Source organism: Columba livia, chromosome 9, assembly GCF_036013475.1.
Source record: "Columba livia isolate bColLiv1 breed racing homer chromosome 9, bColLiv1.pat.W.v2, whole genome shotgun sequence".
Taxonomy (NCBI): Eukaryota; Metazoa; Chordata; class Aves; order Columbiformes; family Columbidae; genus Columba; species Columba livia.
The window spans coordinates 8332365-8356843 of NC_088610.1; the positions used below are offsets into that span (position 1 = coordinate 8332365).

Here is a 24479-nt window from a genome sequence, read left to right on the forward strand (position 1 = left end):
GCTCAGTGCTCCTGTCTGCCCTGGGCACATGTAGTGGAGGGGAGAGTAAACTCGGGCACCTCCTCACGTCTGGGCTTTCTCTGACAGGATAAAACGTATGGCTGGAATGAAGGAATCCCAAATCAGTGCGGAGATTGAGCTGCTGCCCACTAATGACAAGAAGAAGTGGGCTCGGCCCCCGATCTCCATGAATTTTGAGGTGAGTCCCTGTCTGCCTTCCAGGGTGCAGCCAACTTCTTAGAGAAGCTTTTTCAGTCCCTTCTGCCCTTGGGGAACTGCACAGGTTTGAGTGCTCCTTGTCCCAAGCTTCCGTGTGACTACTGAACATGAGGCCTGCCAGGTAGCAGAACTAATGGAAGAAAAGTTGTCCTTAAGGCCACTACTCTTGTCACCATGCATGCAGGGAGTTGGGAAGAGAGCAGTGGCCCCTGATGTACTTTTCTAGATGTGTAGACAAGGGGTCCTGTGACTCTTGTGTGTGGAGAGCACCTTAGCCCCTGTTCCAATGCTCTCCATTGCCCTTCTCTTTCTCAATAGGTCCCATTTGCCCCCTCTGGGCTGAAGGTGCGCTACCTGAAAGTCTTTGAGCCAAAGCTGAACTACAGTGACCACGATGTGATCAAATGGGTGAGGTACATCGGCAGGAGCGGGATCTACGAGACCAGATGCTAGCCCCAGCAGGCTGGCGGGCTCCCTCTTCTCCAAGCCATCCTCCGCCTCTCCTCAGTCTTCAAGTACATTCAGAGAAAGCATCTGCCTGGCCCCTGTACGCGGATCAGGAGGCCCTGTGGCTCACCTCGGGAGCAGACTTCCCTGCCTGCGCTCGGTTAGCACCCCCGCTGCAGCTGCAGTTCAGAACCACCCGGGTGTGCGCAGGGGCGCAGTCAGCGTCCTGCTCCCTGTCCCAGGGTGGGGAAGGGCCAGTCTAACTCCCATCCTCTCATGATCTTTCTAGGAAACATTCACCATTAAACTCCTCTTCTGTTGGTGTCTCACTACTTGCATCATATCCTAGTATTTTTGAAGTTCTTGTGCATATGTACTCGTAGAATAGACTTAAACATAGACTGGACAAATCTGAGTTGAAGTTACCCTGGCTTCTGTACTAGCTATTGCTGTTGTGGTAGATGTTGCTGGCCAGTCTGAGATGCCTGGGGTGGTGAGTTTGGGCCTCCACCAGAAGAGATGGTGGGGCTCACCGCATCTCACCACCACCACCACCTTATATTTCTTGCAAAGTCGTCAGTATAGAGTCCTGCCGTGGGAGGGTTTGTGACCAAAAAAGATGAGGGTTTAGACTCTTGCTGGTGTGTGTGTGGGTGGCACAGCATTGCAGGTCCTCGGAGCGCTTACCCCCACCCACTGCTGGCTTGAGCCAGTCTGTCCTTTCCAAACAAATTGGAAATGTGGCCCCTCTGTCCCAGGGAGTGCGGGTCAGCTGAGCTCTGTCAGGATGCAAACAGGGTTTGTCCTCGGGGAATCTCAAATGCGGTTGGCAGCAGGAGCCCCCTGCCCCAGCCTGCCCTCTCCACACTTCTCCCAAACGCTTCTGGGCCATAGGAATGCTGCTGCTACCCACAGTCCTGCTTCTGGTAGTGTGGTCTCCATTTTGTACACTTTGTGATTTGTCCAGCTCTGAATCTAATAAAGTATGTAGAACGGAGAAGGCTGCTTGTGCTGCTCTTGGGGATGTGCGGTGTGAGTGCCACACCGTCCTGGGGCTTTCCTTGCTTCTCCAGCCCTGGGCTGCCTGGGGGTTGGTAGGTCAGGGCTCTGAGCAACCTGATCTGGTTGAAGATGTCCCTGCTCATTGTGAGGGTTGGGCTGGATGACCTTGGAAGGTCCCTTCCAACCCAAACTGTTCTAAGTGGAAAGAACAAGTGGTGCTTTTGCTCCTGGATTCCAGCTGCTGCTTCCATTGCTGCAGCTCCCTGGGGAAAGGTGGGTGCTCAGAGCTTTCCCCCCAGGGCTGGCTTACCAAAGCCTGCAGCTGGGCTCAACTGACCTCCAGCTCCCTGTGATCCTGGCTTCTCTGCCTATGTGAACTTTTCTGTCTTTTCCTTGTGAGCAGCTGAAAGAAAGGAAGTTTTTCACTTGGCTTTATGGGGCTGGGGACGGGAGGGTCCCCGGCCTGTGCCTGACGGTACAAGCAGCTGTGACCGGGCTGGGCTGGGGCGCTGAGCCCCTGGTGGCTTGTTCCGCATGCACTCAAACAGAGCGAACCGCAGTCCGGTGCCTGCGGCGGGAGAGCTGACACTCGTTTCACTCTTGTAACAGAGACAAAACAAATAACAACAACCAGACACGGAACCTCGCTCTTCGCGGACAGGCACAGCAGGGGCTGCCGGCGGAGGCCGCGGGGCTCGGGGGCTGCAGCCCCGGTTCCGGTTCCGGTACCGGCTGCACGTGGCAGCGCCCCCTCTCCCGCCCCGCCCCGGACTCCGCTCCCCAGCGGCCCCCGCGCGCATGGCGGCCGCCCGCCTCGTTCCCGGCAGCCCCCGCGGCCGCGCCGTCCCTTCCGCCTCCGCCGCCGAGCCGGGTCCGTGCGGCGGCGGCACCGGCACCGGGGCCGCGCCCGGTCCCGCTCTGCGCGCGCCATGGCGTCCTGCGCCGACATCCTCCGCAGCGAGTTCCCCGACCTGGACGGCGAGGTGTTCGCTTACTTGACGGGTGAGCGGCGCCCGCCTGCCCGCGGCTCGGCCTCCCGCCCCGCCGCGTGTCGCGACACCCTCCCCGCTGTCGCGACAGGAGCCGCGACAGGCGGCCGCGGAGGGGCGGGGGGGGGAGCGGGGTGCGGGTACCACCTGCCGGCCGTGTCGCGACAGGCGGCCCGCCCGTCGCGACAGCGGGGTGTGCAGCGGCGTGTGCCCGCAGGGATCCTGCACGGCAGCGGCGCCGACTTCGAGTCGGTGGACGAGCTGGTGGAGGCGGTGGGGGAGCTGCTGCGGGAGGTGTCGCAGGACACCAAGGACGATGGCGCCATCCGGGACATCTGCCAGCGCCTCTTCAGCACCCTGCAGCTGTGAGACCCCGGCCCCGCGCCCCCTCCTCACCTGCCCCCTCCTCACCACCTGCCCCCTCCTCACCACCTTCCCCCTCCTCACCACCTTCCCCCTCCTCACCACCTGCCCCCTCCTCACCTGCCCCCTCCTCACCTGCCCCCTCCTCACCTGCCCCCTCCTCACCACCTTCCCCCTCCTCACCTTCCCCCTCCTCACCACCTTCCCCCTCCTCACCCTCCTCCTCCTCTCCCCAGGGACGAGGCCCGGGCCCAGCGCTGCAGCCAGGTGCTGCTGGATGCCCCCATCCAGCTCTCCCAGATCACCGATGGATACGGTGAGTGGTGCCCAGGGGACCCCCTGCCACTCGTGTCACCACCATCTTGGTGCTGGCCACGGGGCAGGGCGCTGAGCGCTCACCTGACCTTGGGGAGCGGTTCAGCCCATCCCTGTGCCCTTGGGCCGTCCCTCCCCGGCGCACCCTGCTTTCCCTGCACCCAGCAGCGCCCAGCGAGCTGGTGGGGAAGGAGAGGACCCACCTTTGGTGCCCGGGTCCTGTTGGGCAGGGGACAGTTGTGCCTGGCCGTGGGCAGCTGTCAAGGCAGCGGTTTGTGGAGCCTCCCTGGAGCACGTGCTCACCAAGCCAACCCTCTTGTTGCAGCAGACGCCAGCGTGGACCTGCTGCCGGGGCTGCTGCTGAAGAGAGGCCAGACCTCGGTAAGTGTGCGCCGTGCCCTCCTCCGTGAGCCGGCAGAGCTGGTGGCAGCAACTGACAGGTGGGGGGGGCTGCAGGTGCCCTGTCCTGCTCCGGTCGCCTCGTCCCCAGGGAGCACCCGGGACGGGCAGCTGTCCCGGTCAGGGACAGAGCCGCAGGGGTACTGCTCCTCCCTGTCGGGGTCGCTGCGATTTGGGGAGCTGCGAACCTTGATCTGGTAAAGAGGCTCAAGAGGAGTTAATGGCTTGTTAATTTGACAAGATCTATTTTGCTGTATTTCTTAATGAGCTTCAGCGTGTGGCTGGTGCAGTGGTAGTGCTCAGAGCGCAGCTTCTCTGGCTTTAACCAGGACCTTTGGCTTCCACGGCAAGGCCTTTGACTGAGAAAACAGGCTGTACCGGGATGACATCTTGCCGTATCCAGTGAGAGAGAAAATCCTGACAGACAGTCGGATGTTGGGATGTTACCGGTGGGGAGTTCGCAGGGAGCAGCCGTGTTCCAGAGAGCTGCTGCGGGGAGGCTGTAAGCCCAGCGATAGAAAGGGCTGTGGGTTGTCGTGCTTTGATGAATAAGAGCAGGAGCAGGGAGGTTTGGAAGCAGTTACGCTCTGTGACCCGGAGGAAACTGGAACGTCTCTACTGATGAAATGCAAGGCTGCTCAGGAGTGACCCGGCTTGCCCTCTGTCTTGGATGTGCCAGAGTTTTGGTGGGGGTGAGGTGTGGTTGTGCATCTGCAAAGCAAGGACAGCGGTATCTGTACAGGGTGGGTGGTGTCTCTGCCAGGCTGGTCTCCTATAGAGCTCTCCCTCACTGGGATAATGTGTTGAAGACGAGAACCCCTCGCTTGAAGGCTGAGACCTAATGTGATCCCTGGCTGTCTGAATGGGAGTCTTAGTGAGAACTGGCAGCTGTTGCTGGTTTTGGCACTGGAGTTGTTGCTGTTGGGTTCACTCTCTGGCTCTCGTGTCCGGAACTCAAAAACGGACCATCAGAAAAATTGGAGAAGGTTCAGGGGAGGCCTCGGGAGGCCTCCCAGGTTCTGGAGGAAATGTCTTAATGGAAGATTCAGGGAGCTCGGTGTAGTTAACAGGGTGACTCAATCTGTCTGTAGATACGGGGTCACAGCTCCAGTAACAAGACACTCCTCGGTCTAGCATGCAGGTCTATAACGTGCTCCAGTGGCTGCAGAGTTGCTTGGAAATATCTAGGAGTGTTCTTGGTCAGCCACAAATATTTAACTTGATGCAGGAATAAGCTGGAGTAGGCTGAGAGCCTGGCCAAGACTAGAGGCCAGGTTAAAATACTTGTCTCCTTCTTGTCTTCAGGTTTAATTAAATACTTTTTGTCTCTCGTGTAAGCTGAGTTTGTTCCAAACTGGCTAAAGTTCAAGGTGTCGGGGAGGGGAGCGCTGGGGCAGGGTGAGGGTGGCGTGAAGGGGACACTGGGGCAGCACGTTGCTGCCAGTGGAGTGACTTGGCTGCCCCAGGTCCCAGGAACTGCAGAAACTGGCCGTATGTTTGGGTCATCCAAACCCTTTGCCTTGCTGAGGCAGGACTGTTGTGTATGAGCAGCTGATTTAGGACTTGGTTCCTGGAGTGACTTTCTGGCCTGATCAGCTCCCTCAAAATGTGTTTGAGTCTGTCCCAGTTCCCTGTGCTACCTTCCTCCTGCCCTCCCTCCCCTCTTTCCAGGCATGAGGGGTTGCGTGATCTCTTTTCTCCTGGAGCTGGGCTTTTGAGGCTTTTGCTGAAGATCCTCTCTCATCTTTACACTCTGGTTTGTTCCCCAGATGGTGAATGCCAAGAAACTGGAGAAGGCGGAAGCCAGGCTGAAAGCCAAGCAGGACAAGAGGATGGAGCGGGATTCCCTGAAGACGTCTGGCCCTCTGTGAGTGTGGAGGGCACCTCGAACATCCCCAGCCCATTCTGCTGAACGTGGCTGGGATCTGGCTGTCCCAGAGCTTTCCCGCTGAGCCCTCTTCTCTGCCATCTGTCTGCCCGCAGCGTCCTTGAGGAGGCGTCTGCCAGCCAAGCTGCCAGCAAGAAGGAGACTCGCATGGAGTCATCAGGCAAGAACAAGTCGTATGATGTGCGCATTGAGAACTTCGACGTGTCCTTCGGTGAGCGGTGAGTGCAGGTGGGGAGGTGGGACAGATCCTGGCTGGGGTTTTGGACCATGGGAGATTAAGACCAGATCGGAGGGTGGTTGAGAAATTATAAAGGGTGTGGGAAAGGTCAGAAAGCAAGGTGGGCACCTGACCCCGTTGGCTTTGGGCAGGTGAAGTCTGTGATGGTTGCTTGGCTCCAGCACAGCCTGAAATACGCTGGGGACAGGCGGCCGCCGGTTATCTCCTGCTCCATGGGGCAGCCTGACCCGGTACCTGCCTGTTTGGCTTCAGCGTCCTGCTGGCGGGAGCAGACCTGAACCTGGCGTTCGGACGGCGCTACGGGCTGGTGGGCAGGAACGGGCTGGGCAAGACCACGCTGCTAAAGATGATTGCCAGCCGGAGCCTGCGCATCCCCTCGCACATCAGCATCCTCCACGTGGAGCAGGAGGTGGCGGGGGATGAGACGCCGGCGCTGCAGAGTGTGCTGGAGTGCGACACCACGCGTGAGAGCCTGCTGCGGGAGGAGAGGGACCTGACGGCCAAGATTAATGCTGGCAGGTGAGAAGTTGCCACTGGGTTTCCAGCCCTTCTATGGCCTCTTGACCACAAGGGCTCATTCTGAGGTCTCCCGCTTCAAATGAAGGACTTTGGCAGGGCTGGGCTGCATCTTGCCCACCTTAGTCCTGCTTGGGGAGATCGGTCCCTCCCAGCACTCAAACCCTGACCCTGGTCAGTCCCACACACTCCTCTCTATCCTGCCCCAGGGGAGAAGGGACAGAAGGTGCCAGGCTAACAGAGATCTACGCGAAGCTGGAGGAGATTGAGGCAGACAAGGCTCCAGCAAGGTGAGACAGTCCCACGGGCGCCACTGTCTGTTGGCATGGCCAGAGCTGGGCAGTGGTTTGGGGCATGGGACATGTAAGGGTGATGCTGTGGCCCTGGGATCCAGCATGTGGGGACAGGGGGCTCTCCCTACTGCTTTTCTTGTCTCTTCTTCTGTTTCACTTCTTGCTTTTCCTCAAAGCTGGAGGGATTATTTTTGTCCTGAATGGCTTGTATTGTTACTGCTGCTCCTCTCAGACCTCCTCAGGTTCCTGGTGGTCTGAGGAACTTTTCTGGGATGTTGGTGGTACTGACTCTTTTTTTGCCCAAAGAGCTGAAAGCTTCTTGCAGATCTGCTGGGACTTCATGTGGGTGCTGTGCCCTGTTGGGCTGCATTTCCCAGCCAAGCTCTTGAGCATGCAGGGAAATTTTTCTGCGCCAGAGTAGCCCTAAACCTTGCACCATGGGTCCAGGACCTCAGGCTGTGCTCTGCGGCTGGGCTCTCTAGCTGGGCTCTAGCTCTCTCCCCTTTTCCCCAGGGCATCCGTCATTCTCGCTGGCCTGGGCTTTAATGCAAAGATGCAGCAACAGACAACCAAGTAAGTCACTGGGTTCTGGGCAGTGAGACAGAAATGGGTCTGGGGAGAGGCTGTGGAGCGAGCGCCCAGGCATGGCTGTGGCCAGGAGGAAGGGGACCCCTGTGGGAGGGTGAGAGTCTGGTCCTGCCCTTCCAATGTGCTCTCCTGCCCTGGTGCCAAGCCACCTACCTGCTGGACCATGGATCGTGTGCTGTGCCCAAGGTCCCTGCAGAGACAAGCTGTCTCTGGGTGACAGGAGAGCCGAAAAGGCTGCAGGGGAGGCAAGCCCAGAGTTGTTCTCTAACCCCTCTCTGCAACCTCTTCTCTCCTCAGAGAGTTTTCCGGAGGCTGGAGAATGAGACTGGCCTTAGCCAGAGCCCTGTTTGCCAGGTTGGTGTCCAGGCCTTGGCGCTGCGGGGCTAACCCTCCTTGTTGTCCCTGCTGCGAGGCGCAGGGGTGCTGCCTGGCAGTCCCCTTGACTCGGGCTCTCAGGGCAAGGAGGCATCGCAGCTCCATGTGTGTGGTGAACATGCTCTACACTGATCCTGTACTCTTTTTGCTTCTGATACCCATGTCTCTTTTTTCCTAGGCCAGATCTCCTTCTACTGGACGGTAAGTCGATACTGTGAGTTCCCTCCGGCTCCACTCCTGGGCCCGCCCGTGCCCTTGCTGGGGTTGGGAACGCGCCGTGGCCTTTAGCTGCCTGCTCAAAATAGCCCAGCGTGACGGGGCTGGGCTGGCTGGGCTGCCGGTGCTCCCTGGCACGGCAGGCAGAGCTGGCGGTGCTGCGGGGAAGTCTGCTTGGGCACGGCAGAGCTCTGCCCTGTGCCCCAGCTGGGGGATCCACATGTCACCGTGCCCCAAGCACGTCCCTTTCCTTCACCTGTCCCTGTGATTGGCCCTGGCTGCCAGGCCGTGCTGGGGGGTCACTTCACCACAGGGGTGACCCTGGGGCTGGGCTGGCTCCCTGGGGAGGTGCCCACCTTGGGTCGGGGTCTAGGTGAGATGCTGCTGCTGGGCATCAGGGTCTGTGTACTGGTATGGAGTGGGGGGAGTGTCTCTGGCTGAGCCTCAGCCCTTTTGTCCACACCCTGTCACAGCCAAAACACGTGAGTCTCCTGAGCTGGGGGGGGAAGGTCCCCCTGCAGGGTCTCTTCCTCCACTGATCATTAGCTGTTACTGTGTAAAAAAGCACAACCCAGCCATGCTCATCCCTCCTGATCTCAGTGCCTCTTTCCCTTCCCTCAGAGCCAACCAACATGCTGGATGTGAGGGCCATTCTGTGGCTGGAAACGTACCTGCAGGTAGGGGGTGGTGGGAGGCCCCAAGCCAGAGCGAGGGTGAGGGATGGAGATCTCCTCCAGGCTGGTATTTGACCTCGCTGGGTGGTGGGACCAAGCCCTGCGCTCCGGCTGGATGGTGCTCAGGCCTCCCTCTCACTGTCCCCTCCAGACCTGGCAGTCGACCATCCTCGTGGTGTCCCACGACAGGAACTTCCTGAACGCGGTGGCCACGGACATCATCCACCTGCACTCGCAGCGGCTGGATACGTACCGCGGGGACTTCGAGAACTTCATGAAGATCAAGGAGGAGCGGCTGAAGAACCAGCAGCGAGAGTACGAAGCCCAGCAGCAGTACCGGGAGCACATCCAGGTACTGGGAGAAGCCGATAGTGCTGGGACACTCTTCTCCCAGCCTTGTCCCTTTCTCCATGCTTCCAGACCCATGGATGCGGCTGTGTTGTTGCAGAGGTTTGGCAGCAGAGTGGGGTGGCTGGGGCCGAAGGGGACCTGTGGCGCTCTGATGTTTTCTTCTCTTGCAGGTTTTCATCGACCGCTTTCGCTACAACGCCAACCGGGCATCCCAAGTGCAGAGCAAGCTCAAGCTGTTGGAGAAGCTGTGAGTGCTTCTCTCTGGAGGTGGGGAAGGGGCAGTGCTTGTTGGGAGAAACAAAGGTTCCCAAGGTGCCTGGTGGGGCTGGTTTGGGCTTTAGGTGATGGTTTCTGATCCAGAGGCTTTGGCTAGGGTGAGGTGTCACAGGGCTGAAGGCTCTCTCTGGGCTTCTGGTGTGGGAACAGACCCCCAGTGCAAGGCACCTTGGTTATGTGTCTGCTCTTCTTGCAGGCCGGAGCTGAAACCTGTGGACAAGGAGTCTGAGGTGATCATGAAGTAAGTGTCCCCTGAGCCCTTGCTTGGAGGGCGTCTGGCTCCATTTCTGATGTGAGCTCCTCCCGAGTCCTGTCCCATCTGGGACAACCAACCCTTCCTGCGGGCCAGCCTTGCTCTGACAGAGAGCCCACACAGGCCACTGTGTTCAGCCTGGGTTCCCGCTTGGGGCCAAGGCTGCAGATCCATGTCCCCTTCTTGTGACCATCCTTCCCAGAGGCCCTGCATGGTAGGGAGCCCCACTTGCCACCTGGGTGGTTGCAGAGGTTGTCCCAGGGGGCTGGGAGCAGAGTCTCTGAAGTTCCTGGTCATCTCACCTCTTCCTGCTTTCCCAGGTTCCCCGATGGCTTTGAGAAGTTCTCCCCCCCAATCCTACAGCTAGATGAAGTAGACTTCTGTTACGACCCAAGTCACTACATCTTTCGTTCCCTCTCCGTCTCTGCTGACCTGGAGTCTCGCATCTGTGTGGTATGTGGCATTGCAGAATAGCGGTGGCTACGGCGGACCTTGGAGGTCCCTGCCCAAAGCAGGGCCAGCTTTGATGTTAGGTCAGGCGTTGAATTCTGGTTATCTCCAGGAAGGAGTATTTCTCCCATTCCTCTGGGTCCCTTTGCAGTACTTGATCATCCTCATTTTGAGGAACATCAGAACATATTTCCTAATACCAGTTAGAATTTGTGATTTGGGCCTGTTGCCCTTCGTGCTGCCACTCGGTGCCTGAGAAGAGACTGAGTCCATCTCTGTAACGCCCTGTTAGATGACAACAGCAGCGTGTAGTGGGGGCTCCTGCTGCATGGGATCGGGCAGCAAAGAGCTGCTCTGTGCTTGCAAATGATGCTGGGACCAGGTAATCCTGCAGCTTGAGGGTTGGGAGGGAACATCTTCCAGCACTGCTGCCTGTGCTGCTCCTCAGTGGTACAAACACAGCTTCCAGGTGGCTGGAGTTACTGGTTAGACTCTCATCCTGCCCTTTCTGCTGCGCAGTCATCCAAGAGCGCTGAAATTCCCTCACCACTGCCCCCCTCTCTGAAGTGCCTTCATGGGTTTCACATTCTCCAATGCTGCTGCTGCTGCTTCTTTAGGTTGGGGAAAACGGAGCTGGCAAGTCGACCATGCTAAAGATCTTAATGGGAGAGCTGGCACCAGTCAGAGGGATCAGACATGCTCACAGGTACCTGGTAGGGAGGGCTGGGGGGTTTGGAGGAGTGGTGCAGCTGGAGGACTTCTGGGCTGCCTGAGAGACAGGGATGGGTCCTGCACATCCACACAAGTTCCCTGTTCCCTGTAGCTGCAGCTGTGCGTGCTGGGTTCTCAGGGCCTGGTACCAGCTCTCGATCTCTCCTCATTCTGCAGAAACCTGAAGATTGGTTATTTCAGCCAGCACCACGTGGATCAACTGGACCTGAACATCAGCGCTGTAGAGTTGCTGGCAAGAAAGTTCCCAGGTGAGTTTTGGAGCTCCCAGGGGATCTGGACCATTGAGGTCTCCTTTGCCACACACGGAGCAGCATTAATTTATTTTGTGGCCCTGGGCAGAAGGTTCTGTCACATTGGTGCCTAAGGGACACCGCCTGCTCTGGGTTAACTCCCCATGTCCAGCATGAGTTCAGGAAACCAGCCACGAGAAGCAGGGATAGCCAGGTATCTGCAGACCTCCAGCTGGTGCTCCACCGTGGCCTGGTTTTGGGGGCAGATGACTTGCTTTCCTGCTGGCCACAGAATGAGCACCAGCACCCCTTTCCCAGCTGCCAAAACCTCCGGCTCCCTTCTCCGCTTAACGTTTCATAACATGGTGACAGGGAACTGGGGGCAGGGTCACATGGAGTCAGTCACCGGCCCTGCAGCCCCTGTCCCGATTGTGTCGGTCAGGTTTTCCCGGCAAACCCCCAGCTTGGTAGGGAATCACCTGGCAGCAGCTGCTGGATTCCTCCCCCGCTGTGCTGGCCTGGCACAGGCTGCCTGGCCGCGGTGCCCACTGAGCCTGCAGCACCGAGAGCCCTGTGTCACACCAGGTGTGCCACAGCTGTGTTGTGACACGCTCCTGCAGGGAAGACGGAGGAGGAGTACCGACACCAGCTGGGGAGCTACGGCATCTCGGGGGAGCTGGCTGTGCGTCCTGTGGCCAGCTTGTCTGGAGGACAGAAGAGCCGCGTGGCCTTTGCCCAGATGACTATGTCCTGGTAATTTTCTTCTGTTAATTTTTGCATGGCTTCATCCCTGGAGCCTGCTTCACTGGGAGGAAGGTGAGTGTCCAGGGACCTTCTGCTGCCCTGAGAAAACCTCATCCTTGGGACTTTGGTGGGGAGGGAGGTTGTCACCATGGGGGCACTGTGTGGAAGGAGGCAGGTGACTTTCCCCTGCTGATTTGGGCTCATAGAGGGAAGTGGTGTCCCTGGAGCTGGGCAACACCAGCCTTGGATCGCAGCAAACGCCACTGGCTGTGGCTGTAAGTGACTAAAGCAGCAGCCTGGTGGAGGTCACTGCAGTGTGACAGGGTGCGGATTCAGCCCAGAGCTGCTCCAGTGCATACTCAGAGCTGTCTTATTTTCCAGTCCAAACTTCTACATCCTGGATGAGCCGACAAATCACCTGGACATGGAGACCATAGAGGCACTGGCAAAGGCACTGAATAAGTTCCGGGTAAGGTTCCCTTGGCAAAATGTTCCATTTTCATAGAACCATAGAATCATTTTGGTTGGAAGAGACCCTTAAGATCATCACGTCCAACCATAACATAAATCTAGCACTAAACCGTAACACTTCCTGCAGCCTACAGCTCAAGTTACATGGTACCTCAGGACAGATGTTGGGAAGTCAGTTGGTTTCTGCCTTAGCCATTCATCCTGATGGCTTGTTTAACTTGCTGGCTTTGGCTAAGGGTGGCTGAGAGAGGCAGCAGCAGACCAGAGAGCACCTTGTCCCCCACGTTGACCAGTCACCTACCCCCTGTAACTTCTCACGTGCTGCATGCAGCACTCAGCCCTGCTGTGGGGCCTTTCGCTTGTTCCTGAGGCACAATTTATGGCCGATCTCCAAAGACTCAGCCTCCAGATACCGCTGTGATCAGCCTGCTTCTCACTGTTTTATAGTTGCTCAGGCAGTTTTCCTGTGAAAGAAAAGTTTAGCTGAGGTTTCTTGGGGCTTTACCCAGCCACCTTTTGACTGTCATTGACTCCACCTGGAATCTCCATCCTTGCAGTTGTCGCAGACCTGGAGAGCCAGTAACAAGCCCTGCACTCGCCTTCTGAGAGGAGAGGCGAAATATTATTGCTGCACATGCTTCCTCCGTACATCATCTGTTTGTCCCCTGAAGGAAAGAAAGGCTGGGATTAGGTCCCTGCTGGTGAAATATTGTTCAGTTTTCCCAGGAGCACATGGAAACATCAAGTTCTGTGCACAGGCAGTGGTGCAGGATCCCAGTGTCCCCATGCCACCAGTGCTGGGCCCTGGGTTATGCTCCGCTAAGTTCCGTTTTTTCCCCTCCTTGTGTGTTGGCAGGGGGGTGTAATTCTGGTGTCCCACAATGAGCGCTTCATCCGCCTGGTGTGCCAGGAGCTGTGGGTGTGCGAGAATGCCACCGTGACCCGCATCGAGGGTGGCTTCGACCAGTACAGAGACATCCTGAAGGAGCAGTTCCGCAAGGAGGGTTTCCTATAAGGGAGGCGGGAGCTGGACTGCGCTGGGGGCTGGAGCACAAAGCTCACCCGCCTCGGCATCCATCCCAACTGTGCCTGGCAGAGCGCTGAGGACGCTGCTGCCCGCATGGACCGTCAGCCGTGCCATCAAACTGCCACCTGAGCTGCTCTCCCCTCCCGGGGCCGGGCGGAAGGACAGCGAGGGAGCAGGAGCCCAGTGCTGTGCGTGGCCGGGGTTTTGCCATCGGCCGGGGCTGTGCCTGGCACTGGGCACGCTGGAAAGGCTGTGCCTGGAGCTGCTGCTCTGCCCAGAGGAGGGAACGAGGTGTCGCACACCAACCTCCCCTGGTGTAACTCCATGCTCTGGAGGGCAGGAGAGGAGCTGTTCTCCGTGTTTCTTCGCTTTACCCTCTGCCTTTTTCTTTCTTTTATTTTTTTCTTTGCGTTTAACTGGCCAAACACTAGTCCAGGCTGCACCCCATGCCACTCTCCCCTCTGCCGACCTGGGGGTAAACGAGGCCTTTGCTGCTAAAAGTGACCCCTGCCTCCTCCCCCAGCCCCTGGGAGCCAGGGCTGGCTTGGCCTGGCCTCCCCAGGGGCTTGTGTTTGTAGTGCCGGGGGAGCCAGAGCCCGCTCCCTGCTCCTGTCCCCGCACTGCCAGTACCACCTCCCCTCGCTGCCTTCCCTTCCCTGGGGTGGGCTGCCCTGGGGGCTCTGCTCAGCCCCCCTCCCTGCTGCCTCCACAGGGGTTGCAGTGTAAATAAACCCAGGATGCAGTGGGTGCAGCGCTCTTCTTTTCTTAAGGGCTGGGGGGCTCGAATTAGGGGTGGGGGGGGTCCTTCTGCTGCCCAGAGCACAAGGCTGCTCGGGGGAAGGTGTTTCCTTGATGGGTTTTGCCAATTTAAATGGCTCCTGCGTGGTGCGGGGGAAGCTGGTGCTTGGGGTGGGTTGTGCGGAGCTGCGCCCGTGTCCCACCGGGGGCCGCGGCCACCTCGGGGGACAGGGAATCGGGTGAGGCGGGGGCTCGGTGCCAGCTCAGGCGGGCGCTGGATCCGGTTGTGGTTTGGGGGCTGCAGGAAACCGGGGCTGAGGGTGGATGGGAGGAGGGGGCAGAGCTGGGGGGCCCCCGGCAGCCCGGGGAAGGGGGGTTGGGACCCGGGAGGGGTGCCGGTGTGTCCAGCCCCGGCGCACGGCGGCGTCCCGGTGCCGGTAGCAGCCGGCGGGCCGGCCATGTCCGCGGTCCCCGCTCCCCCGGCGCCGGTGGAGACGGACCACCCCCCCGCAACCCCCGCCTCCCACCGGGGCGGCCGGCGCGAGGCCCCGCCCTCGCCTTCCCCGCCACCAGGTGGTCCCGCCCCTGCGGCCGGGGCGGCGCTCGAACCTCGCTCCGACCGGCGGCGGCACCCAGCGCACCGGGCAGGGCAGGGCGGGCCGGCGGCATGAGCGCCGGTGGGGAGGGGGCAGGTGAGGGGCGCGGGGTCGCCGCCCCGGGAGGACCGTTCCCCCGGGGGGGGCTGCGCTCGGCGGGGAGCAGCCCCGTACCCAGCCCCGGGTCCCCGGTGCCCGAGGAGGTGAGTGGGGCGGCGGGGACGGGAGAGCTGGGGGTCCTCGGGGGGCGCCGCGCGTGTGCTGGGGGGTGCGGGGCTGCCGCGGGATGTGGGGGTGCCCGCGGGGGAGGGGTGGGGTGTCGTTTGTGAGTGCCTGTGTGCGGGGGGGGGGACTGGTTCGTCCGTGTGTGCGCGGGGGGGACTCGTGTGTGTGTGCGCGCGCGCGCGGCGGGGGGGGTCGTGCGTGTGTGCGCCCGTGTGTGTGTGCGGGGGGTGCGGGTCGTGTGTTTTTACGCCGGGGAAGTTGTGTTTGGGCATTGGGGGGGGTCGAGTGTCGAGAAGGACTTTGCGTGGGGGGCCGCTCTGTGCGTGGGGGTGCTTGTGCCTGCGGGAGGCTTGGGGGGGGACGGGGGGGCGCTGTGTGTGTGCGGCGGGGCTCTGTGTGTGTGCGGGGGCTGTGGGGGTGTTTCTGTGTGTGTGCCCGCGGGGGGGTTGTGCGTGTGCGAGGAGCCCTCGGGGGGCGGCTGTGGGCGCGGGCGGGGGATGGTGCCCGGAGAGGGGGGGGGAGTGCGGCGCCGGGGCGCGGGGTCCGTGGGGGTGCGGCGGCGCGGCCGGGAACCTGCGTGGCCGGCTTGCTCCGCAGCGTGTGCGTGCCGGGGCGGGCCCGGGGCCGGGGGCTGCGGGGGTGCCGGGGTGCGTGTGAACGGGGAGGGGGGGCTGTTACGTGCTGGTTCCGCGAGCGGGGGGGGTCCCGTGCCGGTGCGGTGTTGCTCGTGCAGGGGGTGTCCGCGTGCGGGGGTGGGGTCGCCCCCCCGGCGGCCGGTCGGGGCAGGACCGGGAGCGCGGCGCCATCTTGGGAGCCATCAGGTGCCCGGCGCGGGGACGGGCGGCGGCCGGGGGGGCCGCCCCCTGCCCTCCCCTCCCCGCCGGGCCGCCGCCGCCTCGCCGCGGGGGGAGCCGTGCGGCCCGGCCCCGGCGTCTCCCCTCGGTCCCGGGTGGGAGGTGTCTGCTCCCGCATCCCGGGCGCGGGGCTGGCTGTGCGGGACCGGTCCCCAGCGGCGCCGGGCTCTTCCGGCTGACCCGGGAGCACCCGGGGAACCCCAAATCGCCGGTGCCCTCCTAGCCGGCGCCTTCTCCCTCGGGCCTTGAGTCAGCCGGCTGTGGGCGGGGGGGCGCGGACATCCCCATCCCGGGGCTCCCGAGCCTCTGACTCACGTTCTGCTAGGCGGCCGCTCCGCTTTCTGGGTGTCCCATCCTGTCGTCATTGTGTCCCCCCCCATCCCCCTCCATGATCAGGGTTTTAAAGGGAAAGGCTGCATCTGTTGAGCCAGATGATGCAGATGGGTTAGGGGAAGGATGGATGTTCGAGTGACCTAAATATTATGTGCTTGTATAATTGCCTGGTGGTCCAGGGCTGCCTGCCAGGGCCAGTTGCGATGCTCAGCTCAGGTAGGGATGTCCAGGGAGTTTAATCGACACGTGGCATTTGTTACAGCCGTTGCAGAAACGACAGAGAACCGTCGAGGATTTCAACCAGTTCTGCACCTTTGTTTTGGCCTATGCAGGCTACATTCCCTACCCTGAAGAGGTAAGACTGATTCCTCTGGGCTTCATAATTCTCCTCCTGGAGGGTCGTGCTCCATCCCCAGCCCCTTCCTCCTTACCCTGAATGTCTGTGCTGGGATCTTCCATGCTAGTCCTGCATCGTCCTCTCTTGCAGAATGAGCCCTGGACCCACGGAGGCAGCATGAGTCCCCAGAACAGCACAGGGAGCACTCAGGACAGCGATAGCTGGGCCTCGTCCCACTCCTCCGACTGCCACGTGCTGGTGGATGACAGGAGGAGCAGGAGCGCCATGGCCAGGGGGGCTGTGGACAACAGCCTGCTCGTGAGCTGCCCTGCCTTCCCCACCGGCTTCTATGATGTCCGGCCCCAGCAAACCAAACGGAAGAAACCACCAGCAAAGAAACTCATTTTGGATCAGGAGGTGGAGAAGAAGGTGCCGCTAAGCATTGGGAAGGGCTTTGGGGCAGAGCAGGACGGGGTGAAGGAGCTGGCTGTGCTGGAGGGACAGGTGCCTCCTGTGAAGGAGCAGCTCTTGGAGCCTTCCCTCGACCCAGCTGGGGACTCCCAGCCCAACTCCCTCCTGGAGCAGCTGATGAAGGAGGAGAAGGACTGCATGCACGGAGCACAGGGGACCGAGAAGCCAGCAGGAGATGATCCTCAGCTAAAGGAGCACGACCTCTGCTCTGGAGGGAGGAAAAGCCCCAGTTCTTCTAGTACCTTGGACCAAAGCGAAGGGGAAGATGCAAGCAGAGGGAGCTCCCAGCTTAGTGGTGAGTGTCCGAGGGAGTGCAGAGGGCCCTGTTGTGCTGCAGCCAGTGCCAGATATTGTCTCTACCTCAGCTGGAGCCACCCATGCTGGTTGCAGGGAGAGCCTGTCGGTGGCCCAAGCCTCTCCCAGCAAGGGGACTACCCTCTGGACCTGGGAGGGCTGGAGAGCAGGGGCAGGGAGCTGGCCTGCTCTTTGGCGGCTCTGTTCTACAGAGCGAGCGGAACAGACCTGAAATTAGTCTGAAGTGAGGTGTAGGGCTGTCTTGCTCATCTGGTTTTTATTTTTCTCTTCTTTTTTATTTTTTTTTTCTTTTCCTTTTGCAACTTCAGCAGTCGAATTTGCGGCAGCTCCCAACACCAAAGCAGAAGGTGAGTGGGGGGCTGTTCCATTTGACGCCACTGGAACTGGCTAGTTTGGCTACAGCCAGACCTGCCACTGATAAGGTGGTTTCTGACCGGTGTCTCTCTCCCTGACCAGATGATGATGCCTGGGATCTGATCACCTGCTTCTGCCTGAAGCCCTTTGCAGGGAGGCCCATGATCGAATGTAACGAATGCGCTACCTGGATCCACCTCTCTTGTGCCAAGATCCGCAAATCCAATGTGCCTGAGGTTTTCATCTGCCAGCGATGCCGCGATGCCAAGCAGGAGATTCGCCGCTCGAACCGAGCTCGGACGGTGCCCCGCAAGCGCTTCTGTGACTGAAGCTCCCCCAGAGCAGGGTGGCCGGGGGTCCACTTTTTAAACTGAAGACTGTCGCCCGGTTTGGCTAGACAATCAATGCACAGTAATGGCAGGGGAGAGGCTGGGCTGTCCCCCTTGCACTTCTGACTCCTGGAAGCTGCCATGCGTGTCCTCCCTGGGGATCGCGTTGACCACAGAGCTCAGTTGCCCCAGAGGTGTGGGGGGAGAGGAGGGTGGTCCAGCTGCGCACTAGGTCACTTGGAAACGTCTCTGTCCTCGCACGAAGCTGGCTCAGTGCCTTTCCCCCCCGGCAGCCGAGGAGAACCTAGTCCAAGTAGTTTTTCTGTGGTGTGGTGGAAGCTTACAGTTATCCCAAGGTGTGACTCCCCTTCCTCCTTTTTCCTCACCATTTTCCTTTCCTTGCCTCGGATCTTCAGGTGGGCTGCGATGGCAAAGCCCCGGTGACCCAAGTTCTCATCCAGCAAGTAGGTGCAGCCCAGGGTGAGCTCCTTCCACATGGTGTGCTGCTTGCCAGGGCAGGAGGGGAAGGGACATGGGTTCTGCTGACACCTGAAGCAGACTGGGGCTCCTCATCTTGGGGGTGTTGGTGGAGCCGTCCATCTCTGGATCATTGGCCTTGTAGGCTGCACAGGGGAGGTCCTTCCCCTGGCCCATGGTGCTTCTGGTTTCATTTGCTGTGCCTGTAGCCCCACGATACTCCTGTTGGGTCAGGAGCAGCAAGGCATCATCCAGCAGGTGATTACAAAGGCTGTTCTTGCAGAGCAGCCCTCCTTGGTTCACGTTCTCCAGTTGCACTGAGGTCTTCTATGTGAAGGGGGGTGGGATTCCTGGTAGGAGACTGAAGTTCTCCTCAGGACTGGTCATGGCAGGGCTAGGAGCCCTTTGGCAGGAGGGTGCTCTGGTTAGCTTTCCATGTTTTTCAGTTTGAAACAACTGAAGATTGTGGCCGTCTCCTGCCCGTAGGCCTGTCTGGTAGAGCATCCACTTAAACACCAGACAGATGCCGGAATGGAGCTGGGAGGGCCTTGCTTCCCAGCACTCCCTCCATCACAGGAGTCTGTTGGCTTTGGGTTTTGTTTTTTGTGGACATGAAGAGTGGAATCTGATGATTTGTCAAGAGTGGGCCCTGAGCCCCTTCTGCTATGCAACTGCTGCTCCAGAGACACGGAACGTGCCCTCTTCAGGTCTCCCGTTAAGTTTGGCAGTGGAAGGCATTTCCCTCTCCGTGTCCCCTGTGCGTGGTGTGTGTGTGTGTGATCTCCTGGGGCCCCACGTGCACTAACTGTTGGATCCCAGCTCCTCCTCACAGCCCCTCCAAAGACCCTGGCCCATGTGCCTTCTGCACTTTCCCTGGGGGACACAGACCCCGCTCCTGTCCTGGTGACACTTGGCTCAGCCCCTGGGGCACCACTGCCTGCAGCAGGGAGTGGGACAGGCCCCACTTGCCAGTCCCCATGACTATGGTTCTTAACTGGGTTCTTTCCTACTTGCACATCTGGTTACTGTGGGACCACAGCTGGGGGCAGGTGTAGGGCAGCCCCCTGCCACTCAGCAGTCCCCAGGCTCGTCCCTGTGCCTCTCTCCTCTTGTGGAAAGCCTGGGCCCCGAAAGTGCTTTATGTTTTTATAGTTACTTTGTATTGATATGTAAATTAGCAATTTTTGGTCCTTGCCCTGTGGAGTGTGGCTGGAGTCTTATGTATATAATAAAGTACTTTTGCCATAATGGTGGTGGCCTTGGGTCTCGTGTCCCTCTGGAACCCAGTGCTCCCCTGTTCCCTCCTGCTGTGGCTGGGAGGGGACCTGGTGGGGGATCCCGCTTAGCCCTGCTGTCCTCCTCCCCATTGTAAGTGGTAGGACATAGTGATAGGACAAGAGGAAATGGCCTCAAGTTGTGCCAGGGGAGATTTAGACTGGATATTGGGAAAAAATTCTTCACATAAACGGTTGTCAGGCATTGGAACACACTACCCAGGGAAGTGGTGGATTCACGATCCCTGGAGGTGTTTAAAAGGCGTTTAGATGAGGTTCGTAGGGACATGGCTTAGTGCTAGAATTAGGTTAGGTTATGGTTGGACTCAGTGATCCTGAGGGTGTCTTCCAACTGAAATGATTCTATCCTATGATAAACACCACACTGTACGAACAACAAAGAACAAGCGAGGCCAGTATGTATCTTCTATTTAATAGAGCAATAACAGTTGGAATCAATGAACTGGAGGGTTTTCCCAACCTGAATGATTCTGTGACCACCTCCCCACCCTGCTGCAGCACATGGGGATGTTCCACGGGGAGGTCCTCTGGAGCTGCACAGGCTGGGGGACAACCTCTTGGATGGGGACCATCTTCCCAAGGCTGCAGCCAACTCACCGTGAGCATCACAGGTTACTCCAAAGAAGCAGCAGGTCTGCCAGCTCAGGAAGGAAGGGCGGCCACGTGTCCTCACCGTGGCTCTTAAGGCACAGCACTATTTAGCCCAAAACCTGTGTTTTGCTCTTGGGCTCTAAGAAACCTTCCCTTGCTCGCTCTCTGCTCTGGAGTGAAGTTATGATTTAGTCCTGACAGCAGTTTAGGTGCCAAAGGATCCAGTTTTATCCACAAAGTCAGTCTATGGTTCTAGCACAGAGGTATCACTGGCTTCTCCTGCAGATCCAGAGGTATGCCAGCTTCCATCAGATGGGAGGTGAAGTGAGGGGAACAGGACATCAGGGGCCAAGCGCTGCCCACTGTGGGCACACTTACCAAAGCAGGGTCCTGCTGATACATTTCAGTCCTGAGGCACTTGCATTGGGGCAGAGGCAGCAAACGGTCCAAGAACAGCAGCAAAACTGGGCTTAAATTCTATGCTAGGGGCCAAAGCTGGGTTCCTGTGGCCAAGCGAGCATAAGGGGAAGGAGACGGGTGGGGGCTGTCTACTCCTCCTTGGCCCAGACAGAGCCACCTGCTTTCTCCTCCAGGTGGGGAATCACTGCCTCAGTGTAAAATTTCTCCAACTTGGGCACCGTCTGCTCCCAGAACTCGGCATCAAACTCCACGGGGACCACGGCCGTCTCCTTGGTGGTGTGCACCACAAAGTCGGCCCGCTGGAAGCCGGCAGCTGCCAGCTGGCACTGGACCTGGGTGAAGTAGGCATGATCCCTCTTCAGGGCATAGGAATCCCCGTTCACCTCCAGGCAGAAGTCCTTGTCCTTGCAGGCCTCGCGCACTGTCCTGTTCCTGTGCTTATAGGGACACTTCACCTCCAGCAGCCCCAGGGTCTTCCCCGTGGCCACCTCCTTGATGATGCCATCGGGGCTGGCAGCGATCCAGTTCTTCTCCCGGTCAATGAAGAGGCCGCAGTCCTCCACCCGCACCGGGCTGCCCACTTCCCGCGACTTCAGCTGCTCGTAGGCCTGCACGGCCACCTTCTCGTTGCGCAGCCCCCAGGACATGGCTGGTGTCTGCACCCTGGGGCTGGAGCTCACCACTGCTTTCAGGTAGGACTGGGGCACCTTGGATGTCTTGCCATTGGCAAACTTGCTGTTGGCGATCCTGGGGGCCACAGAGGCGGTGATGCGGTTCTCTCGCCACTCGTACCACTTGGGGTTGCTCCGCTGGCCACGTGTCTCCTTCTCCACCCATGGAATGTCCTGGCTCTCCAGGGGGGGCAGGAACCATCCACAGGCACTGCTTGGGTCAGCCTCAGGCTGCTGTTTCTGTGCACTGTTAGGTCTGGCAGCACTGGCAGCTCCTTTTGTATCAGGTGGCTGCTTCGAGGTTCCAGGGCAACTCCTGGTGGATTCTCTGTGCTGGTCCCTGGCATCTCCTCGGGCTCCACGAGATGCTGCAGACCTTGGCTGAGAGGAGTCTGGCTTTGTCCCCTTGCCCTGGCTGGGGCCGGCAGCTGGAGAACTCCTGGATTGACTGCCGGCAGCCGGAGAACTCCTGGATTGACTGCCGGCAGCCGGAGAACTCCTGGATTGACTGCCGGCAGCCGGAGAACTCCTGGATCGGCTTCCTGCAGCCGTGGCCCTGGCTCTGCTGGCTGAGGCAGAAGGCGGTGGCGCAGCGGGGGTGGTTTTGGAGGCAGCTGTGGCAGGTTGAGGGGATGATGTGCCTGCGGTCTCCTTCCTGGGTCTCCCCATCGTTATATGTCAGAGGGTCTGGTGCTGTGGGTATGGAATAAAGTTGAATGCACATCCCCAAAACACAAATTTGCCTTTCTTTGGTACTTCTCTCTGCCTGCTCCAGGATGCTGGCATCCCCTTCTCGCACAGCTCTGTCCCTATGCCTTCTCTGGGGTGACACACCATACTGGGCTGCTGGCTGGTTCAGCAGTGCTGGGGTGCTTGTGCATCTCCCCATTCCTGTGAAACCCAGCCCTGCGTGGGGCCAGGGCTGCCCCCCCCACCGCCTATGCTCCTGCTCAGCAACCCAGGGAACAGGGCAGGGGGACAGCGGGGTCCCCTCGGGGCCACCTCCACAGGGGACAAGGGAGCACACTCGCAGAGCGGCGCCCACACGGGGACCGGGCGGGCTCCCCGAGGGCCCATCACCCGGCCGGCGTGGGAGGGCGCGCCCAGCACCGCTCCGGGGCGCCCCACGCGTGCTCTGCGGCCGGGACATAGGGCCTGGAGCTCCCCAGGACCCTGCCCGGTGCCGCCCGGCCTCACCGCTCCGCCGCCGCCGCTCCGGAAGCGCGTCCCGCCCGCACCACGTGCCCGCGGGGGCGGCGGCGGCCCCGGGACGCGGGGGGAGCGGCGCTGGGGGCCGGGCCGGGCTGCAAGGGTCCGACCGAGCCCCCCGCCGCTCCCCGCTAGAGGGAAGCAGCCGCTCGGCCATCCTCGCCCGCTGGGGATCTGCCCGGACTTGCCCGGTCACCGTCCCGCTACCCCCTTCGCTTCTGGTTCCCTCCCGCATCACCCCCGCGCTCCCCCCACGCAAAGATGATTTTGTTCTGGGCTGGGGTCGAGCTCCCGCAGCTCCCACCGCGCCCTGCCCTCCCTTCCCCGGGCCTTTCGGGCTGGTTTCTCTTCCAGGTCCCCCCGTCCCCTTTTCCCAGCCCCGTCTCTCCAGCCTGACTCCTCATCCGCTGCCCCCTGGGAAGGGGCCTCGGCGCTGTGTGCCCCATCCCTGTCTGCGGGCAGGGGCCCGAGCCTGGCAGGAACGCAGGCACAGCCCGCCCGGCACCCAGCACCCCGCCTTCGTCCCCGGGCTCCCGTGCGAAGGGACGAGCTGACCTGACCAGACCGCCCGGTGCTGCTGAGCCCCGGCTGCTGCTGCTGCTGTCACCGGGCTGATCCGAAGCACCAGGGTCCAGCCCCAACGCCCGCGCAGCTGGGCCTGCCTCAGGGGCGTGGGAGTTTCGGGTTCCTGAAAACCGGGGAGTTTCGTTTTCAGCAGCGACCTGGTGCTGCCACAGGGTGGCTGCTGGTGTTTTCGGCTGCGGGAAGGAAACCCAGCAGCCTCCAGTGCGTGTGCTGGGATCTGCCTGTGCCAGCATCATCCCGGGAGGGTTTCGGTTAACTCTGGGCAAGGAGGAGCACTGGCAGCTTTCCCAGCTCTTTTCCCCAGGGGTCTCTGATGTCTCCACGAGCCATGTCTGTCTCTGCTGACGTTTCATTTCCTGCTGCTTTCTCCTTCCAGCCCGTCTGTAACTCCGGGCAGCTGAGCAGACCAATATTGCACAGGTTAAACCAAGGTGCACATGATTTTGACCAGAAACAATATCAGCTTTCCCTTCTTTCTCCGTGGCTGCCTTTCCGCAGGGTCTCGTTTAATTTGTGCTGATTAACGAGCAGCAGAGAGCTGGACAGGATGCCCCTGCCCCTCTCCCTGCAGGCAGAGCCCCTGGCTTTGCAGCCTCAGCTGGCTCTGAGGAGCTGCAGTTGCATTGAGTGCGGTCACTCCCAGCCTGACACCGGCTGGTGTCTCCCTGGGTTTTGTGCTATTTCCTCCCACAGCACTCAATTTGCAGGGTTTATCAGTGACTTAGGGCCTGAGAGCATCTGCAAGAGCTTTGCAGTCTGCGCTCCCTCCAGCCAACCCTGTCTTTGGGTGATAATTCAGCTCAATAAACCCAGGACAAGGTACAGATGATTTGAGGATAAATATCCTGATTGTGACTGGTCCCTTGGGTGTTATGGCAGCCTCTGCCGAGGGCTGCATGGGGTTTTTGGAGCACAAGGGCATTTAATTGCGTTGGGCTGAGCTGGGACTGTGTTTGCAGGGTTTAACACGCGCATTAGCTCAGCAGTCTGCTGAAAAGCGATGCTGAGCTCTCCAGGGGTTTATTTATGGCTGTGACGAGCTGCTTTAGGGAAGCTGTGATGGTGCAGAGCAGGGACATGCAAGCCTGTTGTTTGATACTGGTGTGAGCGCTGTACGGAGCAGGATGGAGCTCATCTGTGTCTCCCTGGGGCTGCCACACGTTGCTGGCGGGCTGGGGAGGCTCAGCTGCATCCCTGGCGCTCTGCATGCTGTGGTTGTTCGCCTGCCGTTAGCACCAGCGCTGCAGACGGCGTCTGACGCCGGGGGCTGGCCAAGCCCCATCTCCCTGACTGGTGGCACCGACCCAGCGCTTGCATTTGGAAGCTTTTATTCGCTCCAGCTTGGCCTAGAAACAATATCTCAGAGAAAAATCAAAGCTTGCGAGTTGTTGTGGGTTTTTTGTTTCGTTGTTTGTTTTCTTTTTCTGGGGCTGGAACAGCCGAGGCACTCACTGTGATGATGGGAGCGGGAGCCCTGTGCACGGTACAGGCTGGGTGGATGTGCTGCGGTACGTGCTGTGCCTCCAGTAGCTCGCAGAGTTGGTGTCTGTCATGTGCGGGGGTCATATATAGGTTAGCATCCTTCTCCTGCGGTCATTAATGAAGGGAAGGAGCGCAGCTGCA

General features: G+C 59.9%; 4 protein-coding genes across 12 annotated transcripts in view; 3 read left to right on the top strand and 1 right to left on the bottom strand.

Annotated features, from left to right (window-relative positions):
• Positions 1-1663, top strand: part of AP2M1 (adaptor related protein complex 2 subunit mu 1) — a 28914-nt gene extending 27251 nt beyond the window's left edge. For all 8 annotated transcript variants that reach the window (XM_065073678.1, XM_065073679.1, XM_065073683.1 and 5 more), the window contains 2 exons: positions 88-199; positions 538-1663. In XM_065073678.1, coding sequence (XP_064929750.1) covers positions 88-199; positions 538-672 — 247 coding nt within the window. In that variant the 3' untranslated portion in view covers positions 673-1663. The remainder of the gene's footprint in view (positions 1-87; positions 200-537) is intronic.
• A 774-nt stretch (positions 1664-2437) lies between these two features.
• On the top strand, positions 2438-13803 carry ABCF3 (ATP binding cassette subfamily F member 3). Of its 2 annotated transcripts, none has more exons than XM_065073668.1 (21): positions 2438-2670; positions 2875-3022; positions 3257-3336; positions 3661-3716; positions 5504-5601; positions 5718-5840; positions 6113-6379; positions 6586-6666; positions 7183-7242; positions 7555-7611; positions 7811-7833; positions 8470-8525; positions 8674-8874; positions 9044-9120; positions 9346-9390; positions 9723-9855; positions 10470-10558; positions 10741-10832; positions 11435-11567; positions 11940-12027; positions 12886-13803. In XM_065073668.1, the coding sequence occupies exons 1-21, from the start codon at positions 2598-2600 to the stop codon at positions 13042-13044; spliced, it is 2139 nt and encodes a 712-aa protein (XP_064929740.1). In that variant the 5' UTR covers positions 2438-2597; the 3' UTR covers positions 13045-13803. The 2 variants fall into 2 exon arrangements, with proteins under 2 accessions (XP_064929740.1, XP_064929741.1); XM_065073669.1 differs by having other exon boundaries at positions 2497-2670; positions 3664-3716.
• Positions 13804-14237: 434 nt separating this feature from the next.
• Positions 14238-19333, top strand: LOC102095035 (PHD finger protein 13-like). The gene is given in 6 exon segments (XM_065073677.1): positions 14238-14442; positions 14445-14593; positions 16065-16157; positions 16290-16905; positions 17234-17272; positions 17382-19333. Coding segments are annotated over 6 exon segments (1314 nt in total). The 5' UTR covers positions 14238-14252; the 3' UTR covers positions 17609-19333.
• Positions 19334-19771: 438 nt separating this feature from the next.
• On the bottom strand, positions 19772-23196 carry LOC102090400 (nucleolar and coiled-body phosphoprotein 1). Its single transcript, XM_005506607.3, has 2 exons — positions 22827-23196; positions 19772-21755 (listed from the first exon to the last, which is right to left on the bottom strand). Exon 2 carries the CDS (start codon positions 21729-21731, stop codon positions 20520-20522), a length of 1212 nt encoding a protein of 403 aa, XP_005506664.2. The 5' UTR covers positions 21732-21755; positions 22827-23196; the 3' UTR covers positions 19772-20519.
• Between the last annotated feature and the right edge of the window lie 1283 nt (positions 23197-24479).